At 36.1% G+C, this 22,341-nt stretch overlaps 1 protein-coding gene across 1 annotated transcript in view; it reads left to right on the top strand.

The window, feature by feature from the left end:
• itga9 (integrin, alpha 9) overlaps positions 1-20,935 on the top strand; it is a 159,632-nt gene extending 138,697 nt beyond the window's left edge. The window contains exons 22-28 of the mRNA XM_088601479.1: positions 3,396-3,504; positions 8,001-8,108; positions 9,809-9,934; positions 10,882-11,001; positions 11,696-11,791; positions 15,176-15,295; positions 17,987-20,935. Coding sequence (XP_088457605.1) covers positions 3,396-3,504; positions 8,001-8,108; positions 9,809-9,934; positions 10,882-11,001; positions 11,696-11,791; positions 15,176-15,295; positions 17,987-18,085 — 778 coding nt within the window. The 3' untranslated portion in view covers positions 18,086-20,935. The remainder of the gene's footprint in view (positions 1-3,395; positions 3,505-8,000; positions 8,109-9,808; positions 9,935-10,881; positions 11,002-11,695; positions 11,792-15,175; positions 15,296-17,986) is intronic.
• Positions 20,936-22,341: the final 1,406 nt, after the last annotated feature.

Genomic DNA, 22,341 nt, shown 5'->3' with positions numbered 1-22,341 from the left:
CATCTATTTTAGATCCCATTCCCACCACTTTATTTCAGTCCTGTTTTTCTTCTCTCTGTCCCATTGTCCTCAATATTATAAATTAATCCTTGAGCACTTGGTTCAAGTACTGGTTCACTTGGGCATTGTACCAATGTCCGCAAAACTGCTGCCATTACCCCGTGCCAAAAAAGCCTAACATGGCTCTCGACAATCTTAACAATTTTCGCCTCATCTCCAACTTACCCTTTCTTGCAAAATTTCTAAAAGCCAGCCGACAAATAACCTTTTCGTACCCCTCCAATCTGGCTTCCGTCAACTTCACAGCAAGGAAACTACCCTGATCAAAGTACCTAACGATCTCGTAATAGCTTCTGATTCTGGTTCTCTTTCTATACTCATCATTCTTGATCTCAGTGCTGATTTTGACACTGTTGACCATGACACCTTACTTTCTCGTCTTTAGACTGTGTTTGGAGTTTCTGACACTGCTCTCAAATAGTTCAAGTCTTACCTCACTGATCGCTGTCACTCTTTTAATGGGTATAGGTCTGAAATTGGTCTTGTTAAGTCTGGTGTTCCTCAGGGCTCAATACTGTCCCCTTGCTCTTCAGCATTTACATGTTTCCACTTGGTCAGCTTTTAAGATCACTTGGCCTCAGCTATTATTTCTACACTGATGAAACTCAAATATACATCCATACCAAACCTGACAAAAACTCAAAATTTCCTGATTTCTGATGAAACTGAAGTCATGCTTATTGGCACCCCCCATCAACTTCGTAAAGCCAGTCCTATAACCCTATCTGTAGATGGTTCTGTACTTGAGCTTCAATCAAAATTGAATATTTGATTCTGGCTTAACATTCTACCCACACATGCAGCATATTGTCAAAACATATTTTTTTCACCTCAGAAATATTGCTAGACTATGCCCTATGCTATCACTAACTGTGGCTGAAAAGCTGATCAACACATTTGTGTTCTCTTGAATTGACTGTAATGCTCTACTCGCTGGGGTATCTAAATCTACATTGAACAAGCTGCAGTATGTCCAAAATTCAGCAGCCAGTATCTTGACCAGGTCTAGTGCAAGTGATCACATTACTCCTATCATGGAGTCCTTGCACTGGCTTCCTGTCAAATTTTGTGTGGACACTAAAATTCTCATGCTCACCTACAGTATAAGTCTCTGCATGGCTTGGCACATCAGTACCTGTCTGAACTATTATTGCCCTACTCCCCACCTCGCAACCTTCGCTCTTCTAATTCTGGTCTCCTTACTGTCCCTCAAACCCGTCTACATTGTATGGGTGACAGGGCCTTCTCCTGTTATGTCCCCAAGCTCTGGAACTCTCTGTCCAAGGATATCAGAGAGTCACCTTCTCTAAACTCCTTCAAACCCAGACTCAAAACCTTCTTCTTTCGAATAGCCTTTACTTAACTGGTTCCATTCTTCAACCCTCCGCCTTTCTTAGTACCACCATCCACGGTCTCCTCTGTATATTAAAATGGTGTTTTATCTTGTGTATTCTTTTTATTTATTGTTGTTGTCATTCTGTAAAGGCGCTATATAAAATAAAGTTTATTATTATTATTGCTTTCTATCAAAATCCATAGCTGATGTTTCACATTGTGAAAGTACTGTATATTCTGATTCCCCAATTTGCTGCGTCTTTTTCTTTAGTCACAGTGTACAATAAGATAACTGGATTTTCATTTTTTTGTAAGTTTACTTAAATGTCTCTTTTGTGACGTCATTTTTCTGTGTTAGTACTTTGATTATTGTAACTATTAGTAAAATGTGAAACCAATTAAATCTCAGAGTAAAAGTTGAATGAGATTTAAATTGATAAGAATAATCTGAAGCAAATGAACAGTAAACAAAATCATTTTACAAATAATGTCAGGTAAAATCTTTGCATGTCATTGTTCATATCATATAGATGCTTTTAAAATATGCATAAAAATGTTTTCAGTAGGAGAAATTAGTAAGTGCTCCAAAAGTAGAAGTAACTCAGGCCAATATCCATGTTTTTTTTAAATGAAATAATGTCTCCCTTGGCTATACATTACATTCTGTACATCAATTAAAATTACATTTCACACCTGAAACCATTTATTTGAGTAGTTTATTGTCCCCCATGCCTTTTCTTACTTTCCTGTATTAAAACACATTTGTTTTAAAAGATAGAATGAGAAACATTGATTTGACATATGCAAAAGTGCATAGTGAGTATTGTTGACTCTCTTTTTTTTCTCAAGAGGGCTTTGACAGTAATAGATTTAATAATGATGTATTACCAATATTAAAACAGCAGCAATAGGAAGAAACAAAATTAGATTATTCCAATAAGCATTTTCATGTAGCTTAGGGTTTAGAATTAGTGGGGCATTTGTAAATGTTTTTGCATGTACTGTATTTTGTGAGGGCACTGATCCCTATCTAAATTACTGTTTACTGAAACAGTATAGAAATGTAAAGTTTAGATGTTTCACTGTTGCCTAGTTTCATGCCAAAAATATGTTTGTCAGTGGGCATTGCTTCCAGGACAGTTTCCCTTCTTGACATACAGTACCATACATCTGTTGTGCAACTTTGAGGACAACAAGTAAAAGACAAAAATCACCCAATCACCCTGAGTAATAGGTCATGTGGTTTATGCAAGACAAGTTCCTAGTTTTAGGTGATCAACACTTGGTGTCCCCATCCATAGGTGAAGTACAGTCATGCCAATTACATATTGAAAACTGGCAGAAGTGGTATACACAGACAACAAGGATGTTATACCAATTTGTAATATGGCTGCCTGTTGAGCAATGTTGTTTTTTGTGGTTAACAGTGCTTGACTTGGCTGTATGTGTTCAACTGGGGTAAGGCGCAATCACACATTGTGCATGATGTTGATTGCAGATTGTTACAGAAAGTGACTCATAATGTGGAATGTGGGGATGGTCTTAATTGTGTTGAAAATTAACATTACATTAATGTTGCTTTTGCCATATTGGTGGGTGAACTCACAGCTCTTGATAACTAATGCTACACATTATGATTACCATCATATCAGGTGGTTTCCCCATCATCATTCTACACCAGATCTACAGTATGGATATAGTGCACAGCAGCAACTTTACAACTTTAGCTTTATCCTTCCATTGCAGAGGAGTTTTAAAACTCTGCTGTTGAGAAAATTGTGTTTTAATATACCTATTAGCATTTAATTATTATTGTTGTTCTAAACTGAAAATCCAGGAGTATATTATTTTCTTTCTATAATTCAGGTGTATCTTGAATAAATGATCTACATCAGGATGGATGAATGTTTTTTTCATGTCACTTATTTCTTGTTCCACCTTTTGGAAACATGTTTTTTTATCCAATCAAATCCAGTGACTCAAAGTGCTGTCTTTCTCAGTGTGGTCTCGCCAGATTCCTTTCTGTATGGAGATTCTGTTGAGGCAGCCCGGTTTGTGCAGCTGGAGGAGATGGAGTGTAGCTTTCAGCCTCTCAATTTCACTTTCCAGGTAAAACATGGTTGGCCAATACTGTCTTTTTTACTGTCCTGCTTTCTGTTAAATCCCACTGTGGATTATATGGGTAGTCCACATCAGTAGAACTCTGATTAGAAGAGAATAAAAAGTAAAAAAAAAAGTTTTTTTTTTTATTGCCTGCTTTGAACTTAAAAAGCTGTTAGGAGTTAGCTGTATGTGGAATTTTATGTTTATTTTTTAGAAAACTAAAATACATTCACATTTATATTCACCTGATGCATACTTTAATCTATGGGATGTTTCAGATATTAAATGTTTTGTTGTTTAATTATTGAACCTTCCTCATGATCATAGTAACTATTGTCAGGAATGCATATTATGAAAAAGTAATATACAGAAGATAGTGAAAATTAACTCCTCTGCACTCCCCTTGAATTGACAGTGGAAGGTTTACATAAAAGTGCATGTCTTTGCATCCTTCTTTTTCTTTGCCAAAGTGGACACATTTTATCACCCAATCAAACTCAAGGTTGTCAGAATAATGACTTGGCACTGTGCATGAATTTATATTGTGCGCAAATTCCTTCAAGGATATATAGCTCTCAGGAGAGGAATACTCAGCACTTTAAGAATTTTTATTTCAAACACATTACTGAGAAGCAGTTTACCCAACAGCAAAGTACAGTTCACACAATAGCTATCTGTTGCCCTGTTCCGATTAACAGATAAACTTAGGGTTAACATCAAGTTTGGCTGATCATTCCAGGAAGGACCACCAGAGCTGTTAACTTTCCCATTTCCTAAGTTGCCTGCAGTGCCAAATATTTAAACTTTCAGCTCTGAATGGGATATTTGTATTTTCATTTTTGAATTGTGATCTAAGACATAATAAATGTTTTTTTTGTGTATTTATTCTTTACTTGAAATCTTAACTTAAAAGTGGGAGAGATAGAACACTTTAAGTAATTAGAAATGACAAAAATGCAGCACAATTTGGCACAAGTAGTACATTAGCAAGTGAATTAAAAAAAAAATTGAGAGTAGGTATTCATTAGTGACAGAGCATGCCATTTATTGGTCTTTGCCTGATTGTACACTATCACTATACAGTATATTTCACGATCGTAATCCCTCCTCTTAAGGGCGCTCCAGCTCTTTCACATTTTGCTGATTTCATGCACCTGCCTCCAATCCTGCCCCTCCTATTTTAAGCCTGGGGCTCGTGCATTGGAAGACGGACGTCTAAGTAATAGAAAACACAGAGTACAAGTCAAGGAAGAAAGCAAAAATATGGGTGATGTAATAAGTGGAATTCTAAAGGGATCTGTACTAGGACCACTGACTGCTCTTCCAAATGTGTATCATTCAACTAGAGTATTGCAAGGTTATTAACAAAATTAGAGAATTACAGAATTAAGATGCACTGTAGAAAATTGATTAAAAATGATTTAGATAAAATTACAGACTATACAAACACCTGTGACATTTCATGTAGATAAGGCAGGGCTTTTCATACTTTACAAACAATAAATACTAAATTAGAAGCACTGACCTACTGTAGAAGGCTTTTTATGAAATAAATATAGGTTACGTGTACATACTCTAAACCAGTGGTTCTCAAACTTTTTGGACCAAGTACCACCCCTAATCCAACCAAAGCATCCAAGTACCACCTACAAGTCATCATCTCATAGGAACCCCAGAAATTCTCAATGACCAACATGAGTCTACGTGCACATACTCACACATACATATAATAAATATTATAATAATAACCTTTATTTGATATAGCGCCTTTAAAGGTGGCTTCTCAAAGTGTTTTACAGAAAAAAAACATTAACAACAACTAATAAAAAAGCACCATTTCAGTGAGAGGGGTGAGCCTGTTTAGTTGAGCAAAGGAGATGTGAATAAATTTTTCGAGCCTTGATACAATTCACAACAGAGTCTAACAGATATTAAATCGTCAGGCATTTTCTTGACGGCAAAGGTCTCGTGGTGGATGTTGTAATGCGTACATTAATTTCTGGAGCAACCTCTCTAATTCATGCAACTACACCGTTATGTCGGCTTGTCATTGCTCTAGCACCGTCTGTACAAACTCAGACGCATTTTATCAAGTCGAGGCCATTCTCTTCGATAAATTCATTCAGAAGCTGAAATATGTGCTCTCCTGTAGTTCCTGTTGGTAGCGGTTTACAGAACAGAAAGTCTTCATGGGACATACCCTCAAACTCGTATCTAACGTAAATGAGCAAATTGGCCAAATCGACTACAGACTCATCTAATTGCAGTGAAAAACATCTGCTCATCTTAACGCGCTCTATCAGTGTACTTTTGATATAATCCTTCATTTCAATAATTCTATGAATGACTGTGTCTTTCGGGGGGAGGGGGGCAGCAGGTCGAGCTGTTTAGCAGCCTTTTCACTACACATAATACGTGTCAGCTCTTTTGCCTACGGTAAATAAGGTTCTTCAAAAATAGTGTAGCTTACCTGCTTTAGCAATCCGCAAGCTTGCATTTTTCCGCGTTTCCGTTTTTATTTCCGTATTTATTTAAAGTTTTTATTTCATGCGCATGGGAGCGAAACACAGAGACGCTCGGTGTATTTTTCTCAAATTAGAACAGTTCTTTTCTGTTTTATTTTTCTGTTATCACGCTTTCGTGTGCTCACAAGATTACCTGCGTTCGTAGCACGTATTTCTTTCTATGCATTCCTGTGTTAACAATGTTGGCATTGTTCCAAAATCACGCACATTCTCCTTTCTCCCTATTTGCTGGAGATACAGTAGCTTTTTTTAAATACAATTGGTCACTTGCATCCGTAGCACGCATTCCTATAGAGTGGTATAGAATTACAGAGTATCTCTTGTGTCCACTGAAGAATTAGCGCGCTCTGTATCGTAGTACGTAGGCTGCGTATTCGACACGTATTAAAATACAAAATCTGAAAACCCGTCCCGATTTTTCAGTGCACACTACACAATTCCAGGGTCATTTGGCGTACCACTTGGCGGCACTCTATGTACCACTGCCGGTACGCGTACCACAGTTTGAGAACCACTGCTCTAAACAATGTGTGGAAACAATAAAAATGTCAAAAGAATGTTAAGATATATAGTCAAAAGCATTTAAATTAAGGAATATTTATAGAAAGGCCTCATATAGCAAATTATGTGCAATTTTGGTCACCGCATTATACAAAAGATTGCTGTTCCAATACTGAGATGCTAAAGGAACTTTTTTAGTATTTAACAGAGAAGACTATGTGTGGACCTAATGCAAACATACAAGTTCCCACTACACATTGACAAAATCAGCCCAATGGACTTTTTTCAGAATAAAAAGTGAAACATGACCTAGAGGACACCAGCTGTGATCTGAAAGTGCATTAAGAATTGAGAACAGGAGGCACTTTCCCACCTAAAGCATTGTTTATGGAACAAACTTCCCAGCCATGTTGTTGAAACTGTACTTTCAAAAGTACAACTGAATGAGATCCTAGAATCAATTATCTACTGAATACCCAATAAGTTTTGGCTGTGAAGCCTTCTTCAGGCAAAGCTAGGTTGTGGTTTTTTTAAACCAATCTTAGTTCTTAACTTATTTTTATTTTAGTAATGGGAAAGTATGCGTTTTCCAGTTTCCATAATGCAGAATTAAATTTTATTTTGACACAAATTTAATCTCTGGTACAGTGCAGTTTGTGCTTATAGTGGTGCAGTGTGGTTCATGAATGGCCAATACTGAGCCTTGTTTGTTGTGATTCCAGCTTCTGTTGTCATGTTTTGCATTTACTGTTATATAGTTCTTAGTAACCAAAACATTTACTTAATTGACAGGGTTTGAAAGTATGCTGGTGATGGTTGTGCAATCAGAGTACATATTTTGTAAATGTTTTTTCTTCCTGCAAAAATATGACATTCACAAAAATGTCACTGGGAAGAATATACTTTTCTTCCTATATGTTGGCTGGTTTTAATTCTTGGTCAATTTCATGCCTCTGTACACAATTATTTGGATCTCCTTTAAACTAATTATAGCGTGTTTTTAAAAAAAAACAGGAAAACATACTATTGCCAAATATACTCAGCCCTTTGCTGAAAACAGTGCCAATGACCCAGATTTAGTTCCTTTGGCAAGAAAAATTCCTAATTGTGTTGTATCTTCCTGAACAAGTGACCCAAATAACATATTGTTTATATGAGTTGTTCATATTTTTGAAGTATCACTTTGCATATGTTGTTTTACTGTTAATTATGACTCACAGGGGCTTAAACATAGTCAGTGTACCATGAAAATACTCTATGTCTGTATCTGTAAAGTATACTGTAACTGCAATAATCATATCTTAGTTATTGTCTTGATGCATAATAAAACAAATGTAGATAAACTAAGAGATGAAGATGTGCTCATTTTGTTGTACAGCTGTGCTATAAAAAGTATTTGTATAATTTGTATCTGTTTTATTTTTATATCTCTGTGTAATCATGTGTTCTCCAAAACTGTTTCTGTTGTTCCTCTAGGTTATAAACAATGGACCCAGCAGCCTGCCTGGCTCCACCATTCACATTCGGATTCCTAATCGCTTAGTTGGCAGTGGGGCAGACATGTTCCATTTACTTGACACAGAGGTATGTGCTCACCACACGTTTCTGTCCACTTTCTCATCAGTGCTCATATTGCAGCTAACCACTGCAATTGACTACATCAGTGGTACAAAAATACAAAATATATTTTTTTTTATTTTCAAAATATCTGCTTTGACACACGTTATACATGGTTGTTGAACCCAATATCCTGGATACTTTCTAGCAAGAGTGGTGCCTAAGATACATTTATAATCTGTTCTTTTATGGTACCAGATTATTAATTTTATAAACACTTTGTATTTTTTCCCAATCCTCCCTTGAGGTTTAGTTGTGAGAAATAAACAATTGTTTTACTTTGCCTTTTTTTCCTTTCCAAACTCTTTTGCTCAATACTATAAATCATTGGTGTCCACTGTATTATCCACCTGTTAAGCTGTTGGTGGTCATCACATTTTTTCTGACCACACCAGGTTTGCCTTTTTGGTGTTAATGACACCAAAGCTAGGATTCAGAAACAGAGTTCAGTATTTCTACATTTATATCAAAAGTCAAACAGTGTATTGAAGAGTTTATATAGTATTTTATTTCTCCTGCCATTGGAACATATTCATTTTTTCCTTAAACTATATGTAGAAATGAATGCATATGTAACATACTGTATATGTGTAATATGTATACATGTATGTACATATACTGTATCACACATATATGTAATAATAATATTGATTGTGCCTTCTCTCAATTATAATACATTATGATAAATAATATATTATAAGTGTTTAATATTGATTGGTTACAGTACAATGTATATTCAGCCCTTCATACAGTGTTATTGACAGTGTTGTAGAATTGAACTACATACAGTAGACACCAGAGATTTATTTGTTGTTGACCTTCAAAATAGTCTGTTTGCACTATAGTACTATAAGAATCTTGGGGGATCCAGCCAACAGTCTGGTGGGTAGGAGGTAAGAGGATTTGAAGAGAATGTTTCCAAGTATGGTTGTCTGTTATTCAAAAGAAGAAAAAAAGTGAAAGATACATTTGCGTGACCTCCTGCTAAGACTGGTAATAAAAACCTGCTGAAAATGCAGACCTCAGGACAGATATATAGGCATGGTCTTAACAAAAACAAACAATGGTGAGCCTGGAGCAACTACCATGAAATTCCTGCATTTCCACCCAAAGGAACCTTAAACCAGGCTTCTGGGAAGGAAAGGCAGAAAAAAGGGGAAAACAGTTAGTGCTCCCATGAGGTCTAGACTTTAAGAGCCAAAATGTGAGAAACATCACCATGAATCAGTATTCTGAAAGGGGGCCTTGACAGATATCTCTGCTCTCCCTTTACTTACACGGAACTGCTTTGTAAATAAACCTGGGGGTGTTGTTGTCTGGCTCCAGCTGAATGAGGATTTCCTTTAACGCTCTTCCTCAAGACAACTGCTTTGGCATCACCAGGCAGCAATAAATGAGAAAACACTGAGCACAAACTTTTTGTAATCACTGGCCTTGGGCAACAAGATGTCTGAGGTGGTAGTCCAAGAGAAAAGTCACACATCAGGCATGTCATTAGTGAGCATTGTAAATTTCTTATTGCTTAGTTTAAGAGTTCCTTAATTAGATAACATAATATACATTTCTGTTTAGGAAACAGCTGGAGGGTGTTTTAGTCACTGTTACTCTCAATATCTGAATTACATCTGTAGTACTGACTGTACCATCTGGGATTCTGTCAAACCCAGGTTGCTGAAGGAAGAGGGAACTGTTCGCAGCACATCAATCCCACACCCTGCACTGTGCCTCAGGATAAAGAGAGCATCTTCCACACCATCTTTGCTTTCTTCACCAAGTCCGGGAGGAAGGTCTTGGTAAGATATTGTGAAATGGACCTATTATAATAATAATAATTGCTTACACTTATATAGCGCTTTTCTGGACAGTCCACTCAAAGCGCTTTACAGGTAATGGGGACTCCCCTCCACCACCACCAATTCACCTATTGACGTGAAGGAGGAAACAGCAATTTTGATTTCTATGGAGTTTGAGTTGAGATGGGGAGATGGGGGTATAGTACATTTGGCCCCATTTACTGTACATTTCCTTAAGTTTTCTTATTAGGTTTTGAATTTTTGAAAGCCAGTGTGAATGCCTGACTCTTTACTTTCTTATTTTCTGTCTCATTAGGTTACTCACTAGTACAAAAAATACCCTAACAACAAAATGTGTGTATATGTAGCTTTATGCAGTGGTTTCTCCTTGTAGAGTGTTCTGAAAACTGTGGTGTTGTTGTGGGAGATACTAGGATAAAAGGTGTTTTTAATTAAATTAGTACTGACAGACATTCCATCAAATTTTTAGACATCACCATCTCAGTAATATTATAACAGATTTTTATATAAACATCTTTTCTGTTTATTCTCCTCTTTTCAATTTATGTAATCATAAAGATTTCTGCTCTTTATGCCTGAGAAGTGGTCTGTATTATATGCTGTGTTATTTTAATTAAACATGCGTCTGTATTAGTTGTGTTTTTTCTGTTCTTGTTTATGTTTAGGTTGCTTTATTATTCTTTTTATTTCTACTCTTAAAAATAGACAATATGGTTTCTCAAAATGATTGTCTTAGAAAGTTGCTTAAATTTTACATGTCTTACATTTTATTTGGGGGAAGTTAGTAAACAGGTATGAGACAGCCAATTCAACATAACCAGGTATACTCGTTCTGGACAGCCAAAAAGGCTTGCACTACTATATACGCAGCTCGATTAACCGGAACAGCAAGCTAATGATTTTAATTTATTTTGCAATTATTTCAGGACTGTGATAGACCTGGTCGGTCTTGTCTAATGATAACTTGTCACTTGATGTCATTGGGGAGAGAAGAAATGAGGAGCATAGACTTACGAATGCTACTGAACACAGAGATAATAAAGAGAGTAAGTCCCACAGTAACTGATTCTGACCCGTCATCTGCTTAACATGTAGATCAATGAATGCAAGAAAATCTTGTTTAGTTAAGTGAACAATTTGTTCCCACCTTTTTATATATTTGATAATAATCATATTAGTCTGTAATATTTTTACTATTGATGGTGTATTAACATTTCAGTGTAATTACTGGGTGAAATATCACCGCTGATGTTTTTTTTTTCTTTTTCAAACAAAACATTATCTTCTAATGATTTATAGCTTCAGCAGATATGCTTTTTATCTTTTCAAAGAAGCAGTACTATGTGTGCATTGGGATATATTAAGGATTAATGCAATCTAACTTATTTCCCAAATTTATTATCCCCAAAACTTCACGTTCAAGAATTTATCACTTTTATCCTTTCTGAATATCTAATTAGCAGAAATTTTTTTACAGTTTTCTTGAACGTTTTTATTTAATTTTAACATTTTTTATTTTACTTTTAAACATAAAATTTATTTCCACAATGTGATGTTAGTCTTTCTAAAATGGATTAATTTGGTGCCACAGTGTAAAATAACAACTACTGAAGCTACAACTGATCAGGTACACCTAGGATATGACATGACTATTGTATATTTTCCATTTTATCCCTTACTAACTGCACAGTGTCACTGAGTCATCTCACCCTCCCTGTCTCTGCTCTCTGTCTTTCACAGGACAGTTCATCTGCCATCCAGTTTGTAACAAGGGGCAGTGTGATGGTTGACAAGGGAGCAGTGGAGGTCTCTAATGGGCTTTCAGAAGACACCACAGTAAGTGGATCTCAGGGCTGGTTTCTTGTTTCGAGCTTTTAGCAGTATGGATTATACAAGGACAATTCAACCTTGTATGGGTTTGTTGTTTTTTTCTGGAGGAGAAGAACGAAAGAAACATGCACATATTAACCCCAACCTTTTGCCTTTTGTTTAGATGAAAGAAGGAATTTGCTATAATGAGACAGTGCATTTAAAGAGAAGAAACAGAATGTAGTGCCAAGGAGTATGCTTTTTATTTTGATGAGATGACCTTCCTGTTTTCTGCAGGGTTATCTATTAATCAGGTTTTTAGCTGGTCGGTAAGCTTTGCATCGTGTACATTTTCAGTGGCATTTTATTCATTCTAATCAGTGGTTTCATGCAATCATGCAAATTAACTGTGGAGAAGTTTAGGGAGAAGTGGCACAAAAGCCTTCTCTTGGTATTGAACAGCTTTCAAGGACTCATTTCTCCCTTGAGGTCCAAAACCCACAATCAATCTAATGCTGACAAATTGTGGCAGCTTTGGCTGTTAGGCCAAAGTGTTGATCTTGTTAAGCTCTTTGGTTTCCCCCAGTGTATTTATCAGTCTATTTAATTTGGTGACCCTGGCATTGCCACCTCACCTTCTCCTAACCACTAATTCAAAAGGTGAGCTAAAAATGCTGGGTCTGGCCAGCTTTTCTCTGAGTGGATTCATCCATTCAATTCATTAATTAACTTTCTCTGACAAGATTCATCCATTCTTTCAAATAATTCATTTCTTTACTTCTTTTGGTCCCTTAACACATTTTGTTTTGCGACCACCCTAGTTCCATAACTTTCAATTTTATGAAACAATGGAACAGTCTGTCAAGGACTGTATCTGCAACATTTACAAATGACAAGAGGAACATTCTTACTGATGTTAAGAACTGCAATGCATATATCTATTAACAAGGATCACTAGGCATTAGAAAACTTAATAACAGGTCTGTGCTCAGGAGTTTCACAAAGAAAACTCCACTGCTTGGTTATTTACAGTAGGTTACCCCCCTTCCCCCACGGGCACAGAGTGGGGGTGGTCACCTTGAGGCGACCAGGGAGGTGTGGAGGCGTCTGGTTCCTCCACCAGTTGCCTTCATCTCTCATCAGGATCAGACCAACTTCCAGTTCCGGGGTCAGACACTCAGCCTCAGGGTGTCTCTCTGCCAAATGTCAGGACCTACATTATTGTCATGTGAGCATATCTATTTCAGTCTGTGCATTTGCATCAATGGCTAACTCTTTTTTTGACATGGCAAAATATTTTTGTTTTTTATGTTTTTGAAAGAGGTCTGTAGTAAGATTACTATATTCCTTCTGCACTAGACAAGCAAGAAAGGAGAATGTTTTATATATTAAAAGGAAACACAGATACTTTATCATTTGTTTCTGAGTAAAGGTTATCTATAATGCCTGTGGTGAAGATCCGAGATCAGAGGCCACCAGAGTTTTGTCCCTGAACCTTACTTCGTTTATCACTGCTGTCACTTCTCTGTTCCCTCTACTACATTCTTGCTCCCAAGGAGATTTCACTTACAGTACTATTCATGTCTGCTACATCTGTGGGAAAATTTTAATAATAATAATTGCTTACACTTATATAGTGCTTTTCTGGACACTCCACTCAAAGCGCTTGTGTGGCATCCACCTGGATGATGCGACAACAGCCATTGTGCACCAGTACACCCACCACACATCAGCTATCAGTGGGGAGGAGAGCAGAGTGATGAAGCCAATTCATAGATGGGGATTATTAGGAGGCCATTATTGGTAAAGGCCAATGGGAAATTAGGCCAGGATACTGGGGTTACACCCTTACTCTTTTCAAGAAACACCCTGGGATTTTTAATGAGTCAGGACCTCCGTTTTACGTCTCATCCGAAGGACAGCACCCTATTACAGTATAGTGTCCCCGTCACTATACTGGGGCATTAGGACCCACACAGCCTGCAGGGTCCTTAGATTTTCCCCGGAGTTCTCCTATCCAGATACTGACCCAGCTCATACTGTACCTGCTTAGCTTCAGTGGGCTGCAGGTTGATATGGCTGCTGGCTTTACTTTCTTCTTCCTCTGCCTTCTTACAGGTGGTATTATTCTATATTTCATGCTTATAAGTTTAACATTTTTCCCATTTTGATCTGATGAGCACTTATTGCATCCAACTGATTTTTAACTATACTATGAATATAAATCTGTTTACTTTTGTTTCACCAAAAAATAGAGATGTTGTCATATATACTGTATATATCTTGTTATATATAACAAGAGATGATGCGGCTGCTGGTTTCAAATGTTTGGTGTTGACCTTAGGTTTGATGTTCAAAGAAATTGACATTTCAGGCCAAGAGGTTATCACATGCGAGTCTGTGTTAATGATATTGCGTCACAGTGGACAGTAGATGTTTCTGTTTTTATGCCTTACATGGCAATCTGGTTTGTCAAAGAAAAACAAACTATGTTATGTCACATAATGACCCAGTAACCTGCGAGATTCCAAGAATCCAGACAATAAAGATATAGTAGGTGTTTGGGAATTACAGAAGGGACAGTTTGAGATGTATCTAGGTTGTCTTTGTAGTCCCTAGGGAGGAGTACAGTACATTAACTGGCTACATTTAGACTAAATCATCATAAAGACGATGTCCATGGTCAAGATACTTGATACAGTCTAGACACCGTAATTTTTGAAGGTTAAATTAATTGATTTTTTAATATGAATATAGGTTATACTGTTACTTTACAAAACTTTAAAAAGTCCACCATCTCTTTAAGCTTTGACGCTTATACTCAGCTTCTAATGTGCTGTCCATTCTTATAACCAGGCTGGGCATTATGGGGGACAGAATTTTTTAATTTGTACACCACTGTCAGTGACTATTTTGGTCACTTTAGAAGTCTAAATAAAGTCTTACTATGGTTGAACATTTACATTTTTATTATTTTTGCTGCAGTATATCACTTTTATTCTTCTACTTTTCATTGTACTTTTCATTGTTTCATATGCAATTGTTGCATATTATTTTGTTTTCATTTTTTTATTGTTTGAGATCTGACTTTGATTTTGTCCATTCACTATGTTGACAATGCACACAGACTTGTCAGAATTTCCTAACTAATGTGACTCAATGTGACCTGTTGAATTTAGGAATGCTTCTCTGCTAACATGTAGAAATGTTCTTTTAAAATGCAGTTTGTGTATATTATACAGTATGTGATATGTGGAGAACATTTAATACTTTTTAGTCTTGGCTCTTTGCAAAATGTTAAATATGCTGTTGTGTGGGTCTAAGCTTTTATAGTATTATTATCCTAGAGTGCAGTGATGGGATTTACTGTACGAATAGTAACACTAATGGCTGATTTGCTCTATGCTTCAGGTGGTATTTGAGGCTTTCCACAATCAAGAGCCAAGAGGCTATGTGGTTGGCTGGATCATCGCCATCAGCCTCCTTGTGGGAATCCTCATCTTCCTGTTGCTGGCTGTGCTGCTCTGGAAGGTAAGGAGATCAAACTGCCATGTCTGTGTGACAGTCCTCTAGCAGAGTAAATATAATGTTCATGAATAGGTATTCTATTATACCAATCATTTTAGTCAGCGGCAGAGCTTTTAATGAAACAGAAGCAAATGTACAATGATATTCATAAGAATATAAGAAGGGTTGCATTCAAGAGAAAGTCATTCATCCCATCAAGCCAGTTTGCTAGTTAGTGACTAATTGAGCCAAAGATCTCATGTAGCCATGTCTTAAAAAAAACAGGATATTGGCTTCAGCAACATGGCTGGGTAGCTTCTTCCACACTCCCTAAAACAATGAACAGTTCTCACTTGCAAAATTTATGTCATCTATTTGTTACAGTAACAAGTATATCATAGTGTACATGAGTTATACAGTATGATATTACAGTATATTAGAATACATATACTTTTACTTTTCAGTTTGCCTATGGCAGTGTTGTACTTTGCCCTAAATCTGAGGAACTTTTCAATAAATTCATCTTACTTTTAAAAAATGTAAAATTTTCCGTACATGTAATGTAAAATGTTTTTAAACATACACCTCTTATGTTTTGTTTTGGAGAGGGAAAGGGTCAAAATTCCACTTCAAATTAGTCACACAAAGCCATTCTTTAATTGTTAGTATAAAGATTTTACATTTTTAAAAATGAAAATTTTCCAACATACAGTAAGTCTTCTTAAAGAAAATAGAGTATCTCAGATATATAATACAATGTATAGAACAATTTTGAATTAATGTATCCTTTTCAGAACATGTGTTTTACAGGGGCTTTCCTTCATTTAAAAGCAATGTGCATTACACTCATTACTATGTGGGAAATCAGATAACAGCTGTTTCCCATATTTATAGTACTATTAAAGGCACATGTGCTAATACTTTTTAGTTCAGGTATGTAATGTTTCTGGTAAAATGCTTTAGAGCTCGCTTAACTACAAATATAATATGTATTTTTTTAAATTACCTCTTGGCTTAATCAATAAGCAGCCTAAGGTTCTTAATTATATAGTGTATCATGCTGCATTCATAATAAATGGCACTTGGTTTATAGGAAACTAAGAGAACATATAACACACTATTATACAGATCCTAAAAATTAAATGTCAATATTTAATACTTTCAAGAATACCTAATAAATACTGCCTGAGCAAGAAGGTACCATATATAAAGATAACATTAAAAACGAATACTATAAATGTCAGTTATAATGTGGTAAATATAAAATATAAAAAATGGTTTAAAAAGAAAAAAGATAATGATTGATAAAACCTGCTAGTTACTTTAACATTGTAAATTTTTCTGTACCATCTAACTTGCATGTGCTGTTTTCCTACTGCATTCTGCCATCTAAAAGTTTGTTATTACCAGATACATGCCAGCTATAGGTTTCAGTGTTTGGCTGTTTTAATCCACTGGTTTCAGATGTTAAAATTCTATATTGTTGTGAGCTTTACCTGTGGGTCCATGAAATATAGATGGTGTGCCATTAATAGGCATAAAATGTTCTGCAACAGACCTGGTAATAATTTACACGTTATTCACGGAGATTAAAGTTCCTGGTCATCACTGGACTCAAAGGGAACTTTGAAATGTGTATCACACTGATGTCCACAATACAAAAAACTTTCTTTGCTTTAATTTCTTTACTGGGAATGCCACAGATGATCCCAGGAATTCTTTGACCTGGGATACAATTTTACTTCATGAACTTGAGTCTTGGGAAAATAAATCTGTTTAACAGAAGATCCTTCAAATCCAGGCCTTATGCTTATATGAAAACAGAACATCCTGGGTACAGATTTAAGGACATGCCTGGAGGATTTGAAAATGCTCTTTAACAATAAACTGTAATGTGAGTGAAATACAGATAAACAGTTGTGGATGAAGGAGACAAGCTCTTTTGAGATCCCAGTTCTTCAAAGCTAGGCATGAGAGACCACCTGTAGAGCAGTGTTTGTTGTCCTATGGCGGGGGTCTACAACACTGATTCTGGTCTACAGTGCTGTTTGTTTTACAGTATATGTAGACTTAAATGGTCAATTAGAAGAGCATGTGAACTCTTCTTTAAGCAACCAACTCAGCTGGAAAAAACGCAGAGTTAGAGTTACCAGGAATGTGAAAGATGATTATAGTATGTCAAAAATATGACTTTGTTTCTTAATATTCACACCTATTTAAATCTAGAAGTATTTGTACGTTCAATCTACTGTACTAATATCACCCAAAACAAAACACAGAAACACAGTGGAGGACATACAGTAAAAACCCCACGCATGCAGATAGCCTCAGAGGTCTGAAACTGAACCCAGGTCGTCAGCACTGCAAGGCAGCAATACTAGCCACTGCTCCACTATGCCACCCTTTCTTTAGATATATATTTCTGTATATTTATTTAATTTTATTTTACTTTCAATTACAAACTTGCCTCATTGCCTCAGACTCTTTGATTCTAATACTGACTTCAAGTACTGGAAGGTAAAGCAAATATAAAAAAGCAGTGGACAGAAATGAAACTGAATTTACTTGTTCTATTAACATATTCTAACCTTGCTTCCTTAACTGTACTTACAAAGGGAGGCTCTAAGCATAGTCTCTTTAAATTTTGTTGTCTGTATGTGTTATTTCGTTCGTTCACTTTTTCTGACTGTTTCACTCTCTTCACTCCTGTCTCAGATGGGCTTCTTCCGTCGGCGGTACAAAGAGATAATTGAGGCAGAGAAGAACAGGAAGGACAGCGAAGAAAGCTGGGACTGGGTCCAGAAAACCCAGTGAGCTGCCAGATATACCACTCACATCATGTGATGCCTGTCTGCCAGCCTATCAGTTCACATCCCTTGAATCTTCCATATGTGGAAGAAGAAATTCTTCTCCAGATTTTTCGGAGGCCTGATATGTGTTTTTGTTTTTTAAATATCGTGACGCTGACAGCTGGAAACTATTCCTGAGGTGATCACGTGACCTGCAAGGAGTAATTATGTTCTTCCTGATGGAGTTGAACTTTGAACTCTGAAAAGAGAGGGTCTTCTATGGAAGGAAGCAGATATCACAACAACATTTGTGGTAAAAACCCTCAGGGCACTGAACTCGTTAGCTAAACTTATTTTTTTATACATATATGCCTTTTTTTTACTGATCACAATCTTCAACAAATGTATTGATATTTTTTTTTGCTGTGTTTTCTGTTTGACATATCTAGATATTTACTTCAAAGCACTGATGACTGGTTAACGCCAAAGTCAACATTAAACTTTTCTGTATTATGGAAAGGAGACACATTACACCAAAAATACACTTAAAAAAACACAAAGTTAGATTATTTACTGTTTTCAAGCTGAAATGTCATGATAATGAATGATCTCTTTTGCCTTAGTTCCTGTGCCCACTCCCTTATGCAAGCACCTGGTAATGCTTTTAAAGTAGAGGCATTTCAGCTTGCTGCTCTGATTTAACGAAAATGTTAAGATAATTTAGATCAGGCGTGTTCAACTTTGGTCCTCAAGAGAAGCTGTCCAGCAAATTTTCTTTAAATCTTAAGCTTCAAAAAACAAGGAAAGGCTTCAACTTGTTCAAGTTAACAAAAATTGAGTTAAATTAGTACTTAAGTGTACCTTCTAGCCCTCCAAGACTGCAGTTGTGCACCCCTGATGTACAGTAGGTCCATTATGCTGAATTTAGGAGAATGCTCACCAAAAGTTATTTTAGGCAGGTATCAATCACATTAATTGTTCAGTATTTGTTCGGATATGACATATCATACTGTATATGTTAACAAAGTGCACAACCAATAGTTTTTTTCGTTTTAAGACACAGAGTTAGAAATGAAATTTGAGAAGGTACCACTGATTCTAATTCTGTGCTGCTTCGTTTATGACAGTGGTGCACGATACCAGTCCAAGTTGGTAGTAGTGTCTGCAGACTGTTGTTTCTCCTCTGTTCTCAATAACATAATTGAGCTAATCATTAGCTTAATTGGACCAGTTTCTTTTCAAAGATCTTCAGCTGTTAATAATTTAAAGAGACCTAGAATACCTGCTGGATTCTAGCCTTCAAGGACTGGAGTTGTGAACATATGCTTTATGAACACAGACATACAATTCCATTCTTACAAGTTCTGTCTGTGTTACATCATCCGCTGCTTAAGACCTTGGGAATGTGTACCTGCTTCACTATTTTAATTATTATAATTAAGCTATTATGCACAGGGTTGCCAACTCAGGTTCTGGGTGGCCACCGTGTCTGCAGGTTTTAATTCCAACTCACCTCTTAAGGCAGTTGAGCTAATTATTGGCTGAATTGGATTCTCATCTCTTAAGGTTCTATAGAGGTTTAGGGAGCCATATAAAACTTTAAAACCTGTTGCTCTGCGGCCCTCCAGGAAAACCCTGTATAATGAGATCAGAAAAAAAGAAAGAACTGCTCCGTAGTGATTCCTACCAAATAAGTAAGGAACAGCAACTGCCAAAGTGCTAATCAGTGCAATCTACTGAGGAGGGATTTGCATATTGCTTTACTGTATTGATATTTCAGAAATCTGTTATGACAGGCTATAATAGAAAAATAAATGATGAAAAACATACATTTAATATCCTGAGCAAATCTGAAAAAGCATTTATAACACAAAGCTATTATAAATTGTTATTATGAAAAGCAACTCACAAAGCTTACCCCCCCCAAATTGCACTCAAAAATACTAATTTCCTAGATAAGCCACATCATTTTTACACTTAAGAAAATGACTGCTTGTTTGTCTTTTGATACGTTGATTTGATAAGTTGATCATGATTAGTTTTAATTCCTGTCTGAAACTTTGAATCAACTACAGAATTGGAAGAAGGTTAGTAACAATTCATGATGGCAAGTCTCCAATATAAGTAAGGCACAATGTACCAAAGAAATTCCTATGTGCCTCACAATTACAGTCCCTGCAACTGTCCATTTATGCTAAAATTCTTTTTTCTCAGGGTCATGAGAGAAAAAACAGAGTACTGCTGCATCCAGATGAGTGTATTGCACAGCGTGAATATCATTTCACTATTACTGTCTCTAAGCGTAATAGCTTTTCCTATTATTATGTTTCCATTAAATATAGAGTAATATTTTTTTGATTGTTGCATTTCTTTCATCTGCCCAAAATCTTGATTTGCTTTTATTTGATTTGCTTTGATTTCCAAAAAACGTATTTAGAATATATGTTGTCTGTTTTTAAAGGTGAAAGAGTTCCATTGAATCTCTGTAATTGGTACTTTGTTTCCTTGGAATCGGTGTGGTTATTGATTGTTTCAATTTGATGAAATCAGGAAACGTAGTAGCTAAGCATTTCTTATGTGCTTCTAAGTCTGAATATTCACTTGAACTTGCATCCTCATAACTGCTGCTGATCCAGAACAAAGCTAAATCCAAAACACAAACTATTGAGAGTGGGTCTAAGAAATAGTGATGTATCACTGGATAAAAGCAGAGGTGTTGAAGTGAACTGAAAAATCATAGAATGGACACCTGAATGAGCTTGAATACCTTTTAATTTAATTAGGCGGCTTGTCATTTGTAATTGTTTTGTTTTATGGTTTCTTGAGTGTTTATTTCTGAATTGAAATCAAAAGCAATAAATATCCACAGACAGTCTTTGTACTTTGCCTTTGTTATACTGCCCATTGCATTGCATTACTACCTCTGTCATTACCAATGGTTTAGAAACCACTTCGTTAGGGTTGTCACCTTGCCCCATAATCCCCAGTCAGTATTTCAGTTAATGTACAGAATAAGTACTAAACCATTACTAAATCGATATTGCTACATAATTACACACAGTAATTATATACCTGTACAGTTACTGATCAATGTGAAAAAAGAAAAAGTCTGGAATAATTTGTATTTTCCATTTTACTTTGCATCATATGCAGCTATTTGTTTTTTAAACAGCAAGCTGTTCTAAACCTTATTTGTACTGGTTAATGATCTAAAATGCTAATATGTAAAATAAACAGTGTAGTCAATTACTTATTTAATTAGCAGACTGTGTAATTTAGGCCATTTTTTATTTTTTTAAAATCATGTCAGACTATGGTGGGTGGCACAGTGATACTATGGTTAGCATCACAGTGCTTGGGCCTTGGGTTCATTTCCTGGAGTGCTACCTACATGGAGTTTGTATGTTCTCCCCTTGTTTGTGCGGGTTTCCTCTGGATACTCCAGTTTCCTCCAAAGGTCTAAAGACATACTGCTAAGTTAATTGGCTACCTGGAAAATTAGCCCTGATGTGAGTATGTGTGACCTGTGATGAACCGGTATCCTGTCCAGGGTGCACCCTACCTTGCATGTGTTGATTGGTGGGATCAGCTCCAGCTCCTCTGTGGCCCTGAATTGGATAAAGATTATAGAAAATGGATGGATGGGTGGATGTACAGTAAGACAATTTTAAAATTAAGCAGCAACATTGATTTGGAAAAGGTTTGGTGCTCACATTAATTTTATTTAAAGGGCAACCTTAAAATCTGGTTGTGTCTCACAGTGTTTTAGGATTATGAAGCCTGGTGGCAAGCATACATGTCTTTAATGCTGTTATCTGTTTATTCAAAATACTGTAGAATGGTACTGCAGCATTGATCAAACAAGACCTACCATGAGTGTAACAAATGATCATATAAGCCTTGTCAATACTGTGGGAGCAAGTTTCTCTTTTACTAAGACGAGAAGAAAATATGAAAATACATCATTCCTTTCAGTCATAAAATTAAATTAAAATAAAAAATGATTATGTACTGTAAAATACTCTATGTATAGGAATATACACTGTATGTATTATAATGTATAAATACTGTGTAAATATTCTTATGTACAGTATTACACATTTCTATTGCAAAATAGAGCACAACACTTATGTGTTTATCCACATTACTGATCATACATTTAGAAGTAATGTGATGGGCCAAAGTAAGAACTGCATTTATTCTATTTCTCTTTACTGTACTAATTTGACTACTTTACTAATGCTTGCACCCCTTTGAAGAGCTAACCATTTCCATTGCATA

The sequence above is a fragment of the Lepisosteus platostomus genome, chromosome 12 (genome assembly GCF_059453375.1).
Source record: "Lepisosteus platostomus isolate fLepPlt1 chromosome 12, fLepPlt1.hap1, whole genome shotgun sequence".
In the NCBI taxonomy this organism is placed as follows: domain Eukaryota; kingdom Metazoa; phylum Chordata; class Actinopteri; order Semionotiformes; family Lepisosteidae; genus Lepisosteus; species Lepisosteus platostomus.
This window is presented reverse-complemented; position numbering and strand designations above follow the sequence as displayed.